At 37.7% G+C, this 17638-nt stretch overlaps 1 protein-coding gene and 1 long non-coding RNA gene across 2 annotated transcripts; one reads left to right on the top strand and one right to left on the bottom strand.

Moving 5' to 3' along the window:
• Nucleotides 1-1697: 1697 nt before the first annotated feature.
• Nucleotides 1698-6163, top strand: LOC146718651 (uncharacterized). The gene is made up of 2 exons (XR_014920030.1): nt 1698-1789; nt 3138-6163. It is a non-coding gene; the product is annotated as an uncharacterized LOC146718651 (long non-coding RNA).
• On the bottom strand, nt 2185-17187 carry aqp9b (aquaporin 9b). Its single transcript, XM_085453371.1, has 6 exons — nt 17024-17187; nt 16197-16323; nt 12971-13108; nt 12632-12750; nt 11264-11481; nt 2185-3241 (listed from the first exon to the last, which is right to left on the bottom strand). Exons 1-6 carry the CDS (start codon nt 17123-17125, stop codon nt 3079-3081), a joined length of 867 nt encoding a protein of 288 aa, XP_085309497.1. The 5' UTR covers nt 17126-17187; the 3' UTR covers nt 2185-3078.
• Nucleotides 17188-17638: the final 451 nt, after the last annotated feature.

The following is a 17638-nucleotide window of genomic DNA, read 5'->3' as shown; positions in this document are numbered from 1 at the left end:
GGGGAACACCACATGTAATACCAAGTTTCTCTGAATGGTAATGCCCTATGCTAACATATTGTTCCCGACCTGTTAGGTAACTTTTTAACCAGTTACCAGCTTTCCCTCGAATACCATATCTTTCCAATTTATCCAGTAAAATTGAGTGATTGATTGTGTCGAAGGCCTTTTTGAGGTCAACAAAAATACCAACTGCATATTTATTTTTATCCAGTGTATCAGTAATTTCTTCTACTGCCTCAATTATCGCCATTGAAGTGGTTCTTTGCGTTCTGAAACCATACTGACCAACATTTATTATTTGATGTTTTTCAAGGAATTTTTCTAATCTTGAATTAAAAAGTTTTTCTAGAATTTTTGAGAATTGAGGCAGTAGAGAAATAGGCCTATAATTGGTAAAACTGTGTTTGTCATTACTTTTATATAGTGGTATTACTTTCGCAATTTTCATTTTTTTTGGAAAACAACCGGACTGAAATGATAAATTACAGATATATGTTAAGGGACTAGCAATATTCAGAATAACCTGTTTAACTACAGACATATTTATGTCATGATAATCCATTGAAGACTTACTTTTACATTTTAATGTGATATTTATTACTTCTTGCTCATTTGTAGCTGAGAGGAACAGTGAAAAGGGATTTGATTTTATATTACTGATATTTTCATTTTTATGACACGGGATGTCCGCTGCTAGTTCAGGGCCAACATTTATGAAGAATTTATTGAACCCATCGACAATATTACTCATGTTGTGATTTTCACCATTTGCATCAGTAAAATATTCAGGATATGATGTTCCAGAAGATCCTTGTTTAATTAAGTTGTTTAACACATCCCAAGTTCCTTTTATATTGTTTTTATTTTCATATAATCTTCTTCTATAATAAAGTTGTTTGCTCGTTCTTATAATATCAGTCAATTTATTTCTATATGCTTTATATCTTTGTTCCACTTCTTTTGTTTTTACTTTGATAAACTGTTTATACAGATTGTTTTTCTTTTTGCAAGCATTAATAATTCCTTTTGTGAGCCAAGGACTTTTTATCTTTTTTTTCTTTGTCATGTGTTCGTTTACAGGACAATGTTTATTGTACCACATAGTAAAAATATCTAGAAAATTATCATAAGCCTTGTCCACATCTGACTCTTCATACACCGAACTCCAATCTTGTTGTGCTAAATCGAAATTGAAGGCATGAATTGCTTCTTCATTTATTGTTCGCTTTGCTATCATGATCTTGGTATCTATTTTTTTTAAATCACAGTCACACAAAGTAAAAACTGGTAAGTGGTCAGTTATATCACAGACAAGCAGGCCACTATTAATTTGGAAATCCATGACATTAGTAAAAATGTTGTCAATAATAGTGGCGCTATGTGAAGTTATTCTGCTTGGCTTTGTTATTGTTGGATATAGTGATAAGCTGTACATTGTGTCAGTAAAGTCATCAATGGCTTTTAACCTTGTTGGATTTAGCAAATCAATGTTAAAATCACCACAGATAAATAGTAATTTTTGGTTCACAAAACAAACAACTTTTAAGTGCTTTGAGTGCTTTTATATCACTAAACCACTGCGTTGCTGTAAAATGACACTCAGCATAGTAATTATGTGAGAACGGCTATTTTTCTTCAACTGACAGCCAATATCAGCATCCATGCATTAGCAGAGATTATATGCTTCCTGTTTTCTGACAGCAGTGCCTATTCTGAGTGATCCAATCTTCAAGGCTGTGTTTAACGTCATGTTATGCTGAAAAACAGCCTTATGAAGACCAAACAGGTGATGTGATTGGTTTAATTTATTTGTTTGTTTGTCTGGCTTTTTTCTTTACTGCACATATGGCTCAGCCCATCTAAGCAGTGATTCACATATAGATGAGGCATGTCAAACGCATTATACATGGTGGGCCACATGCAGCCCACGTTGATCTTATGTAGTGAAAATGAAACCTGTCGCCTTTCTTTGCTTGCTGGGCTGATTCTGGCCCCCGGGCCTTATGTTTGACACCCCTGTTTTAGAGTATATGAAGATGTAAATTAGATTCTTCAAGGCTGCAAGATCGGGCAAAATTGGACATTTCAAATCATGTCTTAAACAAATACGTATCAAGAGTAAATAGTGCAGATAAGATAATCTCAAAATATCACAAACTAATCTGAATCAAGAGGCTCAATGATTGTGTGCTTTGGAGGGAATTTTCAGCCTTTATTACACATTTCCCACATTAGCTGCGAGAAGGTTTTAATGTAAACAGTTACAGTCAGTGTTTGCATACTGCCTGTGATACAGTGACACTACCGCTACAAAGAACATGAAGGAATTCAGTGACATGTGCTACATTCTTTGCAGAGAAGAAAAGTTTATGCGAGCATACATAAATGAAAATATAAACTTATACCAGTATCGTCATTTTAAGGCTCGACTTTCTACATATACACGTTAAAAAAACAAAACGACAACAGCAAGATGCAGCAATCGTACATTTTTACATGCACGCAAAGGATGGTGTGACACAGAGCGAAGACACTCCACGATACCAATTAATGCCACTACCTAAACATATCATAAATTGCTACCTTTCAGCAGTTTTCAAATACATGCTGTATATTTAATGCCCACTTGTTTGACAGAAGCACATAAAAAAACAATATTGTTCAGAAACTTGGCAAATATTTCTAACAGGAGAAGATGGTCCCAGTTAGGAAATAGGAGATTAAAAATACTGCATAGCTACTGATTAATGCAGAAAAAACACTTTATATAAGGTTTTATTATTATGATACTAAAGAGAATATATTTTTTGTATAGTTGATATATTATTTTAGTCAAATTTGATATATAAAAGAGCCCCTGGAAGATAAACCCTGATACCTGAAGTCGTATAGACTTTTAAAAAAGAGAGACTTTAAAGGCTTCATAAAATATTCATGTGTATATAAATAAATGACTATAAAATGTTCCATTCACGTACATGCTTCATGCAACTATTCACTGTAAATATACTCAGATATTTTTTTATAGTAGAAATAGATTTCAGTTTTCATGCTAACACCTGTTTTTTTTTAGTATTAAGTCATAGTTACGATCTCATATTTGTCCTGGACATTGTTCTCCTCTTGTTTTTCAGGTTCAGGGTGGTGCAGCTCAATGAAGATAAGGTAAACACCTGCTCCCACTGCGCCACCCACCATGGGCCCTACCACAGGAATCCACCACCAGCAGCCTCCAGCTCTGCAGACAGGGGACATACGCAGAGATTATGATGTCACAAAAACACAGCCCCAAACGTATCTGGTCTTATTAAGGATTTAAAAATAAAAATTTGCTTATTGCGCAGTCCTAAAAAACAAACAAACTAGGATCATGAAGTAAAAAGTTTACCATACAGAGAGAGGCTGATGTTAGATTCATGCCGAGGAATCACTAACAAGAGTGAAATTCTAATATTTTTATTTAGACTCTAATAAACGGGATAATCATTAAGACAGACAGCTGACGGAAATGTCTTGTTAGGATTTTAAAAAACACTACAAACAATACGAAAATATTACATTTATGTTTTGGTTTCAAAGAGTAGTTTTATGTTGATTTGCTAGAACTGAGCAGGAACCTCCAGTGCTGAAAAATGTAACAAAAACTGTAGTTCCTCCAGTGGCCACTTGAGGCCAGCTCCAAAAGTGAGTTAAAATCATTCTTCTAATGCTCGACATAGCCATCGTCACATCAGGAATAAACAAAGTTATGACCTGATACAAAAATTTTGTTTTTTACAACTCTGACTTCACTTTGAGTTTCAAAGGTTGGTGCCAGTAGAGTATGAGTTACTTCATGGCTAGGTTTGTAGAGTGTGTTGGACAAACAATATGACTAACATTATTGTTAATTATACCTGTAGACTGCCCAAGAAACCTGAGTGCCAGTTTTGAGTTAAATTCTAGTGGTTTTTGTTTTTCAAATTAATGTTACTTAGCCCTAACTAGCAGATATCTCATTCTGTGAAATGCAACTAGCTAGCATTATCTGATAACTTAGATGTAGCTTCTGGGTCCGAAAACAGGAACCAGTACCCTAAACTTGCATTCCTTTTAATGGCCATCAGGGGGCGAAAGCTATGTTTGCAGAATGACTCACAGTCCAATAGATGTCTCTCTACTGGGACCACAGTAAATACTGTTAAGGTTCAAAATTGAGGAAGGAGAGTACAAACCACCCATGGTCCAGAAGGTCTTGGTCAAACAATGATTTTAATGAATACACACGTGTGGGAAGAACACTCTGTACGCCGACAGCAAGTGATCTCCGACTTCCTCAAAGCATACACAGATTTTATACCGTCAGGGCTTGTTTACTGACGCCCCTTCATGCGTCACAGATACATTTTATACATAGATCAGATCAACACCACAATGACTTTTAACCCAGAAGATCATCTTCTATTTTCATGGCTGGTACTTTCCGTTCTTGTCTTAAAGTGAATTGTTCCTCTTTCTTGCCGAGACATGACTAATCTCTCCTCTAAATAAATCTAACTCATGTGTGTGTGTCACGACCTCACATGCTCTTTCTCAATTCACCTGTTGCACTTCTGACCTTTCACCAGACCAGAGGCTCACTGAGACTATATGTATGTCTTCTACTAAATAAATGTTTTAACCAAGAACTTCTACTAAAACCTTAATATAAAATGACCTGATATAAGTGTTTTGTAAGCATGTATTGCAATTCCTTCTATGGCTCCAAGTCACTTGCACAATAGATTGTCCGGACATCGCGCCGAACAAAGCTTCCAACCCCCAATTAATTGACCGAGCTCCAACTCTTTAATAAGCACAGATATGCATTGTGTATAAAATAGTCATAACTGCACCTGAAATACAAGGTCAACATAATAACTGTATGCATAACATCTTAAGGCCTTCTTAAAGCTATCTGTTACATTGTTAAAGCCTCGTCTTAGCCTGCTGCTCAAAATAACTTCCTGCTTCTGCAAACTCTCTGCAAGCCTGTTTCCTGTCAGCCTGTGACTTTTAGCCTTTCTGAAAGACACACACTGTTCAACCCCTGGATGCAATATAAACTCCAGATTATATTATTAATGCAATGGTAATAATGATGATTATTTAACAATAGCAGTAAAATAATTTCCCTGCTCCACAATACTTTACTGTTGAGTTTATGGTCTTTGGAAGTATTTTCTGGTTATACTGTATAAAGCATTGAGTCCATTTTGTAATGTTTTATAACTTTAAGTTTCAGAAAGGAGGATTATCCAGGAAATATTCATTAGCTGGCAACTTAACAACTAATGAGCCAAAAACAAGTCAGCAGCTAATAAGCATATGGCTTCAAAGTCAGACATACCCCTTATTGTCTCATCTCAAAATGGCTCAAAATGGGACTTCATCAGCTCTGTCCATCTTTTACATACAGTCTGTGGCTAAAACCTGAAGAGTCCGTCTCCGTCCTAAGATAATTAAACCTACCTACCACCACCTTCAATGCTCAGTAGGTAACATGTTTTATCCCATTTTATTGATCTAAGGATTTGCAGGTTTATTGGTGATATTGTGGCCGATTAATCTGTCCACATCACAGTGGGTTCATGGATGATACTGCTATGCTAATATAAGCAATTATGGTGTAACTAGCTACTAGGATTGTCTTTATTTCAGACATAGATGGTGTTTATTACGTGCCTTTGGCTGATGAGTCTCTTGTGTTTGTCCATCTCGCACTGACACATGCTGACACATGTGAGATGGTTTTTTTTGTTGTTGTTTTAACATTTTGAGTTAAAAAAAAAAAACCCAAATGGATCAGATGGGAATGAAGATTATAGTCATAATGCCTCAGATAGGCAGATATGCTAGCTATATTTTTGAATCAAAATTGCAACTTGGATGTTGTTTTAAATGCTATAAAAAATAAAAGACTGCAAACATGGCACAAATGCAGCACAATTAATGTTGTATTATTTTTTTTTCTTTTGTATGATCTCTAATTTTATTAATTAATTAGGTAGGTTAATTAGTAGGTTTAAAAGACATATTGTGAACTGCTTCACTAGTCTCTTTGTTTATGTTAGTATCCTCCTACCGGAGACAAGTTATCCCAGATTACAATAAAGACTAAGAAGCTCTGTTTGTTGGACCAGCTGCTTGTGTCCTCATTTTCACTCTGCCCCCCCCCGCAAAGACTCTTTTACTTAGAAGAGGGAGTTAGAGTCTTGTGGGTTAATGTAGCAATAGGTGAAAGGGCTTCAATTAAAAGAGCAGGCCTGAAAGTAAACAAGGTCCAGCAGACATTCAGGAAGTAGACTTGAGGAGAGAGGCACCCGGATTATAGACTTTAATCTATGGCCACGGCTAAGATGATCAGGCTGGGAGGCAGACACTCAGTGGGTCACATTGACACCATCAAATGCAAATAGTGAGCGAGAAAAGAAACGGAATATCAGGAAATCCTCAGCCCGACTTCCATTTTTTCTTTTGTTTTACTACATGTTGTCTTTTGTTGCATTTTTTTTCCAACAATATCTTTTTTTTTTTTTTTTTTACATTTTAATGACTTACAAACAGTCCAACATTCTAAATACTACATGAACATACACTCCTCTCAGACAGCAAAAAGAAAACAAAAAAGTCATCAGATTTATCACTCCGTTAAAGGCCTAAATTTATCATTATCCCAAATCAAATGTCATTGCCCTCAGTCCTCGTCCTCCTCAGATAATACAAATCCTTCTACAAAATTCACAAATGGTCTCCACACCTTCTCAAAAACATCCAATTTCCTTTTCAGTATACATGTTATCCGCTCCAATGGCAAAGCCACCATCATTTGTTTTATCCACTGTGTGATACTCGGTTCCCTTGTTCTTTTCCATTTTAGTGCGATTAATCCTTTTGCTTGTAACAAACCCATATCAATAAACATTCTGTCACTTTTTGTGTACTTCATGTTTTCCGGGTACAATCCCAAAATAAGGAAGCCAGGATCCAAAACAACCTCTTTGGATAATATTTGTTTCATAGTTTGTGTTACTGCAACCCAAAAAGAGCCTATCTTCCTGCAATCCCAAATACAATGCCAAAAGTTACCTTTATCTTCATTACATTTATTACAAGTGTCTGGAATATTAGAGTTGTACTTATTTCATTTTTCCGGAGTAACATATATTTGCATTAACCATTTGTATTGCAACAACCTTAGTCTAGAATTAATAGTTTGTTTATGAGCTTTTGCGCAAACCAATGCACATTGTTCCATGGATATGTCCTTCTTTAAATCATTTTTCCAGGCGTTCAACCTTCCCAAAGAATTGTCAGATGTTTTGGACCTAATCTTTTGTTGCATTTTTAATCAGATTTACCACAGTGATACGAACCTCTTCAGTGCATTTCTACCCAGCGAGAAAAGAAACGGAATGTCAGGAAATCCTCAGCCCGACTTCCATTTTTTCTTTTGTTTTGTTGCATTTTTAATCAGATTTACCACAGTGATACAAACCTCTTAAGTGCATTTCTACCCATTAGTATAGAAACATTGCTACACATGAGATATTTATGGCTGTAGTGCAGTAACAGATAACACCAGAACATTTATATTTCTCAGGCTTGTTGAAAAAAAAAAAATCCAAGTCTGCATTTATATGCCCTATATTATTCAGAGAGCACCTGGGTCTTAGTTTGTGCTCAGACACTTTCAGGTCCAGGGGTTAAAGAGATTGGATCAGGGCACAGCCAATGATGATCGGACGCTGAGGGCAAATCCACAAACAAACAGCACAAACGCTTTGTCTTCAGGCAAACTGTACTATTAAACTGTGTTATGTTGCCAACCCAAAATAAACATTTTGAGTTAAAACCCAGCTGGATCAGATGGGAATGAAGATTATAGGCCTAATGCCTCAGAAAACTGCCATCAGTTCTGAGGGGTACTTTTACGAAAGCTTTAGTTTTGATTTGGTACAAAGAATTTGCTTTGGGCAGAGAAACCCAGAGGATACTGTCTTCATAAAAGGGAAACCTGAGGGAGAATGAAGCAACAACTGGAAAAACTAAACATGACCTGGAATATCTGGAAGCTTGAATCCTACAGGAGTTAGTTAAAAAGCCCAACACTGTATATTTGCCAGCAATTGATGAGATCAGCTCCTGAAAATTCTAATACTTCAGCGTTCAACAGCTGATGTGGTTTTCTAATATCACAAAGATTCTGGGGAGAGATCTTCTAAATTAAGAATAAGAATCTGATTCAACACTCGGAGACTGAGATGAGCCATCAGAGGAGTGTTTTCTAACTCTGTTAGGACCAGAAGTCTAAGTGAAGACGGTGTAAATGATAGTCTGTTCAGTGATACTACTTCTTGGGGTCTCTGTCCAATATTTTCACTACAGACATTACCGATTTGTGAATAGTTGGTCAGACAGCTGACACAAAGTTCACTGTTATAAAGCATTCAGGTAATTTACATGTAGCCAGACAGTTCTGTTTGCACTCCAGTCAAAGTCCAAAGTGAAAGTGAGACATGGAGACACACTGAACCCACGTATGTTTGCAACATACTGGAAAAATATAAAAGGTACACTTTGATGACACAGCATCATTTTGATGGTGGTTTGGAGTGGTCAGTACTTCTTGATCTTTCTAAGATTAGTAAGTGGTTAATTTAGGAATCCACATACATATTTATGTGGTCTGAAGGGTGCTAAATACAAAAAAACTGTCTCAATTTCCCAAATTTCCAGATAATTTTTGGTTCCAAGAAGCAAAACATTTCACAGAAATGTCACAACACCTGGATTCTGCAGGTTTCTCTAAACTGTTAGGGTTTCTGTCAACTCTAAATTGCCTGTTTGTCATGGTCCTGGGTCGTGTGACCCAGTGTGTTATGCTTAACCTATTTTGATGTTTATTGTTTGCTTAGGTTCTTTAAGGTAGTCCAGTCCTTTTTGTAATTATGTTACCCTTGCATTACGTCTCCCTTGCCCTTCGTGTGTTTATGTCTGTGTGTCTTGTACTGTCAAGTTCATGCTGTCAGTTATGTCACCTCCCCCTGTACTACGTCTCCCCGGTTCATGTCTCATGTTTCCTGTTTTACTTTGAAGGCCTGCATTCACTGTCTGTGTATTCAGCTCACTCCTCCTGTCCTGTCGTTAAGCTCATGTGTGTCAGCTGCGTTCCCATGTGTGGCCACTTCCCCTGATCATCCCTCATGTGTATTTAGTCTCTGTGTTTCCTACAGTCTGTGTCGCGTCGTCTGTGTTCCCACCCTCCGTGTTTCCATGCCTGGTCTGTTGTCTTCCAAGCCATAGCCTCACCATAGTTTGTTCCCAGTTTAGGTTTTTGTTTAGCCACGCCATCCCTGCTGTATTTGCACACCTTGTTTTCAGCCATAATAAAGGCTCGCCTTCTGTTAAAGCTCACTCCTGTCTGTTCACTTGTGTACGCACCTGGGTCCATTACACGCATTCTCCACTCGGTCCGTCACAGCGGACCGTGACACTGTTGTTTTTCTGTGTCTCTATGTCACGAGTGTGTACCCTGTCAGATGCGGGGAGCTCTGTGTGCAACCTTCATGACCCTTTAAATCACTTCTTAGAGGGAGGAGAGAAATTTTACAGAACATTGCACTGTTGTTAAAAATTCTTTGTTCGAACATTTACATATAGAAAGTATTAAAGCACAACTTTTTTCTTTTTTTCTAATTGCACTGATAACACCCCGCCTGAAACCAGTGGGATGCACCTGACAGTTACAGCTGAGTTTAATATCATCTTCCACATAGAAACGTGTCCTGAGCTCCTGACTGAGTCTTCATTGAGTCAGGACTGACTCACATGGGTAAGAGGGAGTGGGAGCAAAGTTGTCATGCTCTGAGAGTTCAGGATACTTAACGGGTTGGCCTAAATACTGCGTGAGACACCTGCTGGTATTTCAGGATAAATCCACCAGTTTGTTGCGACTGGGGCACAAACAGTCCTAAACTTTAGTTTTAAAATCAGGGAAGTATGAAGTGAAATGTTGTCTGTGCTAAACACAGAGATCGATGATGTATGATTTTCTCCATTCCTCAGTTTTTCCATAAACTTACTTAGAGAATGGATGTGTAACCTCCTTACATTTGCAACGTTTTGCTCTTTGATTATTTTTCTTCATTCTTTATTTTATATACAGATCTTTTAGGTTTACTGGAGGATTTGCTTGGGTTATTAGGGTGTTGGATTGTTAGACGGTGCTTTAGCTTGGCTTGCTTAAAACCGAAGAGAGATCTGTCAATAAAGCCAAAATCAACATATAAATCAACATCATCGTGTCACAGCTTCAAAAATGTTTCCATCCTGCCAATGACGCTATCTTCCCAGAGCATAGCCAACAGTTTGACGATTAGCCGTTTTCGTGGCGATGATTAATTGAACGCTTTTGTAGCAACTTTGAAATAATATTTCTCAACTTGTTAGAATTTCCTTTGGCTCACAGATAGCATGAGGGAATCGGGGTCAAAATGATGTATTTGTTTTTTATAAGGGGTGTTAAATATATTTTTAAGTTAGTGGAGATTAATCAAAGAACCCCACTTTAACTACTGCATATACCGATGGACAGATGGACTTACATGAATGCACATGTGACAGTTAGTTTTCATCTTTTATAGCAGCTGTTACTAGTGATTTAAAATACCCCAAAAAGTGCCATTAATGTAGTAAGTAAGATAAGATAAGATAAGATAAGATAAGATAAGATAAGATAAGATAAATAGATGCAGCATAACCTAACACTAATAATACTATGCAAAAAATAGACAAAAAATATGTAAGTGTATATTATAATATACATAGTGCAGTGGTTGAGTGTTAATAACAGCAGGTATTGAGTACTGCACACTACATGTGTAGACAAAATAACCCTTTTTGTGATCTTCCAAATCTGATTAAAACCTTTTTGTGGAAAAACACAAAACAGGACCAGCTGAAGGTAAAAAGGAATAAAACTGAGGAACATCCAGTTGTTTCATTTCAGTAACAAAGCGCTGAATATTTTATATCTATCTGCATTGGATTGCCCTCTGCTCCTCGCTCTCATTGAAATATTAATTCAGTTGTCACAGGAGTGAAGATGGTGCAAATGCTGCTCATCATGTGCAATAAGAACAGAAACTCAATAAATGAAATTCTTCCCAAAGTCTCAATAAAATGCACTTAACAGTCGATAACAACCACCTTTTGTTTAAATATCAGACAGCTAAGTTACCTGAAAACTTCCATGCCCCATCCAGCCAAAGCTGTGAAGAAACGGGGGCCAAGGTCTCGAGCCGGGTTGATTGGATAGCCACAGTTCAGACTCATGGACACTCCAATGCCTGCGATGATCAGGCCAATACTCAGAGGCTCCATGCCCTTTGGAGCGCCGATATTCTTCCTGTCAGTGATAGCCAGGATGCATATGACCAGTGCAGCGGTTGCAATTACCTTAAACAATAAAAAATAAGGCAGTTAGCACAACTCTGAACATATTTGCTATAGTTGCTGCTGCAGCTGCTGCAGTGTTTGAAGGACTTCACTGTACATTAAATATATTCCATAATGAGATAATAACAGGAATATTATTTGATGATTATTTGATGTTAGTTTATTTAATATCATGTTTATCAACAATATAAGCATATTATGACACACTTATTGTTAAAACATCTCTAAAACAGTGAACATGTCAGTTAATTTGGAAATGTTATTATACTTTTGCATACCCATGTTACAGTAGTGTTTGTGCTGTTGGCAAACTGACATACTGTATCTCATTTAGAAAATAATAAGTAGGGTTGGTGGGTCTTTTTTTTACTCCAGATTATCTTTAACCATGTCATGTCTTTTTTGGGCGCACTGCAATGATGAGGTTCTCCTCTATCACATAAATGCCATTGTTAGGTGGTTGCCAGGCAACATGATGGCATCATGATATATGATAGTATTCAAATTTTAAACTAAATGAACATAACTGCTGTGAAATTTTGTATACAGTGTTACAGGCCTGGATAATTTGCTTGGGGTTGCTTGGCAACATGATGGTGATGATGATGTCATGTCTGATATAGATAAGAACCTTCAGCCGCCTGAAATGTACCTTTGTATCCCTGATCATGGAGGAGGAGTTTGCGGACAAAAAGGTTTGGTGTATTATAATAAAATGTCTTATATATAATTTTTTCTTTTTTGGATTATTAATTTTATATAAAAGAAATTAATATTTTGTAAGGTTATAATTCACATTGATTCAATAACATGTTTTGTTTTGTCTTTTTAGGCTTATCAGGCCATTTATATAGCTTGTAAAGGTCTATCAAATGTTATGCTTTTACTAAAAGGGTAAGTCTGGCCAAGCTCTTTTACCTCAATTATATATCTAAAGCTCAATGTATTACGGTAGGTTTCATAAACACACATGATTTGAAAATATATTTGCTTTCTGCTCTTACTTGTGTATGCATGTAGTCCCAAACTCAGGGCACTTCTACTTCTACATCCACAATATACTGTGATCAACTGACAAAAATATGTAAAGGAGTGTAAAAGTCATTAAGATCTAAATTACAAAATATAAGTGACAGGTCTAAAGGCCCACCTGATCACCAAGCCCGTTTAGGACAGACAGATGTTTTGAAGGATAGCTTGCAAATATGGTGGCTGTGGCATTTTCACCTGTAACAATAAATTCTCCTTTGGTAAAGTCCATCAAAGCATCTGCAAAAGAAATGTTTATAAAATTACTGCCATGAAGCTCATCTAATATTTAAAAAAGAATTCAGGCATTAAAACAGTATCAACTATAATAATGAGAAGCATCATTGTTTCGGCTCTTTAACATGTACATCTGGTTTGTGATTATTGTTATTGTTGGATGGTTATTCCGGGTTTCCTCAGAAAAATCCTGCCTTTTGGTACTGGCGAAATTTACACCCACCATAATACAATCCATAGACGGCACATGATCCAACAAAAGCCCCCAGGAATTGTGCTGCCACGTATATGGGGAACTTCTTTAGAGGCAGCTTCCCCAGGATCAGCATGGCCAGAGAGACTGCCGGGTTCACATGGGCTCCTGGAACAATGCAACAATGCATTAGGAACATAGCATTGCAGCATTTACAAGTCAAAGATGAGAAACAATAGTAATCAACAATGATTTTATGACACAAAAAAGCTTTGGCAAAAATTAAGACCTGTTTTCTATGATGAATGATGGCCACACAGTTCTCAAAGCCCTATAACCTCAAACACTGAGTTTATCACTCTGAATACTTTGCATTGAGCATGAGACTCTTATATTACACCTAGGCTCACTGTAAGGCTGTTTTTTTTTAAAAATAATCAAAGAAGATCCAGCATGGCTACAGACATCATTAACTTCTTTATTCCATAGTCTTCTTCCTTGTTAAGCTACATCAGGCCTTTCTCCCCTCCCCCACATCATGAAATATTCCCCTAGACCTGCAAACAAACTTAGATTTGTGAAATTGACGGAGTTACCCTTTAAACGATAATTATCAAATGTTGATTGACAAATTAATTGACTAACCATTTAAGCTCTAAATCAGATGTCAAACATCTGAGACCAAAGAGGAGGACTTGGCCAGGCATTTAAAAGTCTCTTATGTCTTACCAGATGAGGTGAAACCAGTGTGCAGTAGATTAAAACACTTAGTGACGTCCTGTCTGATCATTTCATGCTTGTGATCAAACCCTCTGCTAACAATCTTCAGGATACTTTCAAACAAAGGGCACCGGGTTTGTGTGCCTTCAGAGTCAATACTTTTTCTTCTGCATTGTCCTGAAGAGGCGTGTTTGAACACATTCCAGCCAATTGTTATTGGGCTGTGATGGCAGTGTGGGGTCATTTATTTAACACTCTGGGTTCTTGGCTTTGACCTAGATGTGGTAACACCACTGGGGGTATCGGCCATGCGCCCATTGTTAATCTCCCCATCCTGTTCACAAACACAGACCACGACAACCAGCCAGACCTGCCTGTCTGAATTGCATCTGACATAATCTGCCTGAATCTGCTTAAGGCACACGTAGGCTGCGGGTCATTAGAGTGACCATGATGTGTCACACTTACCGTATACTGTCATCTAAAATCTCAGACTACAAAGTGAAAACAATTGTGTTTTCTTCTCCTATGGAGCCTCCCTGCCAGGGGAGCCTAGAAAGCCAGGCTTGCCACACCTGACTCCCCTCCTCTCCAGAGACCCATGCCCCAGTAAAGCTCATTAGTCCAATACCTATGATCATCTTCAGAGATGTCGTTGGACAGAAGATTCCCACTGAGCCGTGGACCCCAGGGCTGAATGGCTCAGTCATGCAGCAAAAGCTCTTCATATATTAACCTTGCTGTCCTCAAGTTTTTCAGCGACTCTTCTGAAGCTTTAAACTATTCTTATTAATCATGTCGCGCAAGTAAAACTGAACCATGAGTCTCAGTGCTCACAGCAATCATCCCTAACAGCAAAAAAAAAAAAAAAAAAGGAATGGAAATAGGTGGAAAAAAGTAAAGAAAAGGCAGGAAAAATTCAACCACATTATGGGTGTTGAGCTTGCGTAGTTAACCAAATACTAAGACCTTTAACGAAGTACAGCCTACATGACATTAATATATATATATATATTTATATTTATAAATTCTTTTAATGTCGCAGGCCACATACAACATACATGGGATCTTAAGTGGGCCATATTGGACCAGTAAAACTATGTGATAAGTGTGTGAAATTACAGACAAACTTCTGGTTGTTCATTACTCAGACTGTCCTGTAATTATGAAATATAAAGTTTTTAATTCACTGAAAATTTCAATGTTTTGTTTGCTTTTGTAACTGTGAAGTCACTGTAAAGTAAAACCAAGCAAACAAAAAATCAGTTTTTATGGCAGATGGTGAAAAAACATGTACTTTTTAATCATTTGATTGTTTAACCATAAATTGCTTTGGTTCGGGCCAGATTGGAGTCTTTGCTGGGCCGATTCTGGCCCCCAGGCCGTATGTTTGGCTTCCTTGATTTAGCGTAAATTGGATATTTCAGTCTTTGATTCTTAAAAAATAATAATAATTTTTAAAAAATGAATTCACTTATTATACTATGTTTGTTTGTTTTTTGTTTTTAAAAACCCAAATTTTATTTATGAAACTCTGTCTTCTCCAAAGCCAAAAACAAACTCTGAAGCCTGCAAAGAATTGCACACGTAACCCTCATGAAACAGCAAATATTCACTTTTAAACAAAGGTGCTGGTAAGCTCATGTTACCACTGAACTTGCCGCTTCCCCTTACTTCAGATACATTAAACTTTTCTTTTCAGCGGTGACTAAGCCTTCAGATGCCACAGCATTTATATAATCTCTTATTTCAGCCTTGAAGCTTTTTCCCCTTCAAATACTGATGAAATGTCCATACATCTCATGGAGTCTGCACAATGCAACCCTTGACACACTGGATACTGTAATCACTGATTAATGGACGCTCACTTTGGCTCAGACAGCCTGTGAGAAGCACCGTGACATTTAACAACTATCCCCTTCTATCCCTGTCATTGCTGGCAAAGCCGAGCAGGGTCTGCTTAATCCTCAAGGAATGCACCCGATAAAGTCCCATTGGTGCAAAATTTCCAGACTTAGACCATTCAGACTACTATTAAACAGAAATGTAGCCCATTAGAGAGGATAATTAAATAATGGCAGTAATTTAGTGTCACAAGGATCATAAAAATATAAACTTTACATTAAGACCTGTGTGTTATCATTTAAACACAGAGAAAAGTCATCTGGAGCAGAGTGACCTTCATTACCAGCCTAGTTTTGTTTTCCAGGGTGAATTATTAAGTAACATTAAGTATTTTATATAAGAAAACAACTGAATTAGTGAGGGAAAACAATGTGACAACAAATTGAAACTAGCATTTTTATCATGTGCCTGCAGGTAGACCCTAAACACATAGTTATTACACAATTATGTGTCTGTATTGTGGGAATGTGTCCTTTCCTTTGTTACTTTTGTTACTTTTAAACTCAGTATTTTGGCTGTTTTTAACATTTGAGTGACCAAAACAATCGATTCATCTGCTAACAATCTGATATTCAAATTGTTAGTTGTTTAAAAAAAGGGGCGACATAATTAACGCGAGGGGAACTTTTACCTGACACTCCCCCTGCAATATAGACGGCCATCATGACTCCAAGAGTGAAACCAATGTGGACGCTCAATATGTCACCGAGACCTGCTCTGCTCAGGACCATCTGGGCCACCGAACCACATCCAAAGAGCTGGAACACAAACAAGAACAGAAACGTAAACAGCAGAGACAGAGAGGCTCACTGTGTTTAATTTAATTGGTCCAATTATACCCACCATTAACACTAGCCCCCTTTGACCACCATCTGCAGCAATTAGTACAATTTGTAGCTGGAAACAGTAATGAGTCCCCCACTTAATTAGGTAAAGGGTGTGGGTGATTTAAAGGCAAATAAAAAAGGAAACTGTTGATGGTGTGTCACAGGCTTTGGAGGTCGGGGTGGACAGGTGGATAGAGGAACATAACTGTAAAGCAGGCCACCGCTTGAATGAATGAAAACACCAGGGTGGGAAATAAACACACTTCCTATTCCTGCTATAATTTAAGTCCATGTTCAGCCCCCCCCATGTGACATAAGAATTATGATGAAATAACATATTTGCAAATTTTCAAAATTTGTAGAGCGGGATGCCTTTGCTTGCCTGAAGAGAAACATTCCCTAAATCAGAAACATTTTGTTGTGATTTTTACAGTCTGTCAGCAGCAAATCAAAGCTGAGCACATGAAAGACAAAGATATTTTCAAGATATATAGTCTGTTAATAGACTCGTGACAGACAGCAGTTACAGTCCCTGGAGACCCAGTTTGACACCTTATTATCATAGGCTGCTGGCTCGCAGCTTTAAAGCGTCTATTTAAGCTGGATGACAGGTGCAGAGGGAGGTACTCACTATCAGGAAAAATATCCCCAGAAACTCCGCCAGGAACTCCTTAAAGATGTCTCGCCTCAGGCCAAGTTTCTCCTTCATCTTCCTCCTGTATTCGTTTTCCATTTTCCCCTGCGGCTTCCTTCTTGATGTCTTCCTTGTGACACAACAAACAGCTAACAGCTCTGATGGAGTCTCCGTGAAACACTGGCGGTGTAGGTTGTCGCCTCCCACTCGGTGCGCTCGGACCGCGCAGGCTGACAGCGATGTTAAGCTTTCTCAATCCGTTTCCCTTGGTGACCACAAGAGGTCTACTTCTACTTCAACAGGGTTTTTTTTTTCAGCTGCTTTCACTGAATTTTCAAATCTCACTTGAAGTTGTAAAAACAAAAAATGAAATGCTTCCTGTGCACAACACCAAGAGCACCAGCGCACATTTTTTAACACAGCTAAGCCAATGTGACATCACCTGCCTACCACCTGAACGGTTACTAAATTGTAATGGGCTAGTTTTACAGCACAAAATATGCTGGGGTTATTTATTGTGCAAGTCACCACGACGGCCGAAATCTGTCGATCCTGCAGGTGTAAGTCACACGAGAATGTGGATTGTAAAACAAATTTAGCCACGGCGAGAGG

The sequence above is a fragment of the Copadichromis virginalis genome, linkage group LG1 (assembly GCF_057382275.1).
Source record: "Copadichromis virginalis isolate Kocher_CV1m ecotype Utaka linkage group LG1, C_Virginalis_male_GT1.1, whole genome shotgun sequence".
In the NCBI taxonomy this organism is placed as follows: domain Eukaryota; kingdom Metazoa; phylum Chordata; class Actinopteri; order Cichliformes; family Cichlidae; genus Copadichromis; species Copadichromis virginalis.
Note: the sequence above shows the minus strand (reverse complement) of the source record. Positions and strands in the feature narration are given on the sequence as shown.

Bases quoted from the DNA above. Each gene is read 5' to 3' on its own strand.
- aqp9b (XM_085453371.1), bottom strand. From the start codon at position 17,125: ATGGAAAACGAATACAGGAGGAAGATGAAGGAGAAACTTGGCCTGAGG. The intron at 11,482-12,631 runs GTGGGCCTTTAG...TTATTGTTTAAG, and splicing joins TAAACGGGCTTGGTGATCAG to GTAATTGCAACCGCTGCACT. The intron at 3,242-11,263 runs GTAACTTAGCTG...CCCTGTCTGCAG, and splicing joins TGGGGCATGGAAGTTTTCAG to AGCTGGAGGCTGCTGGTGGT.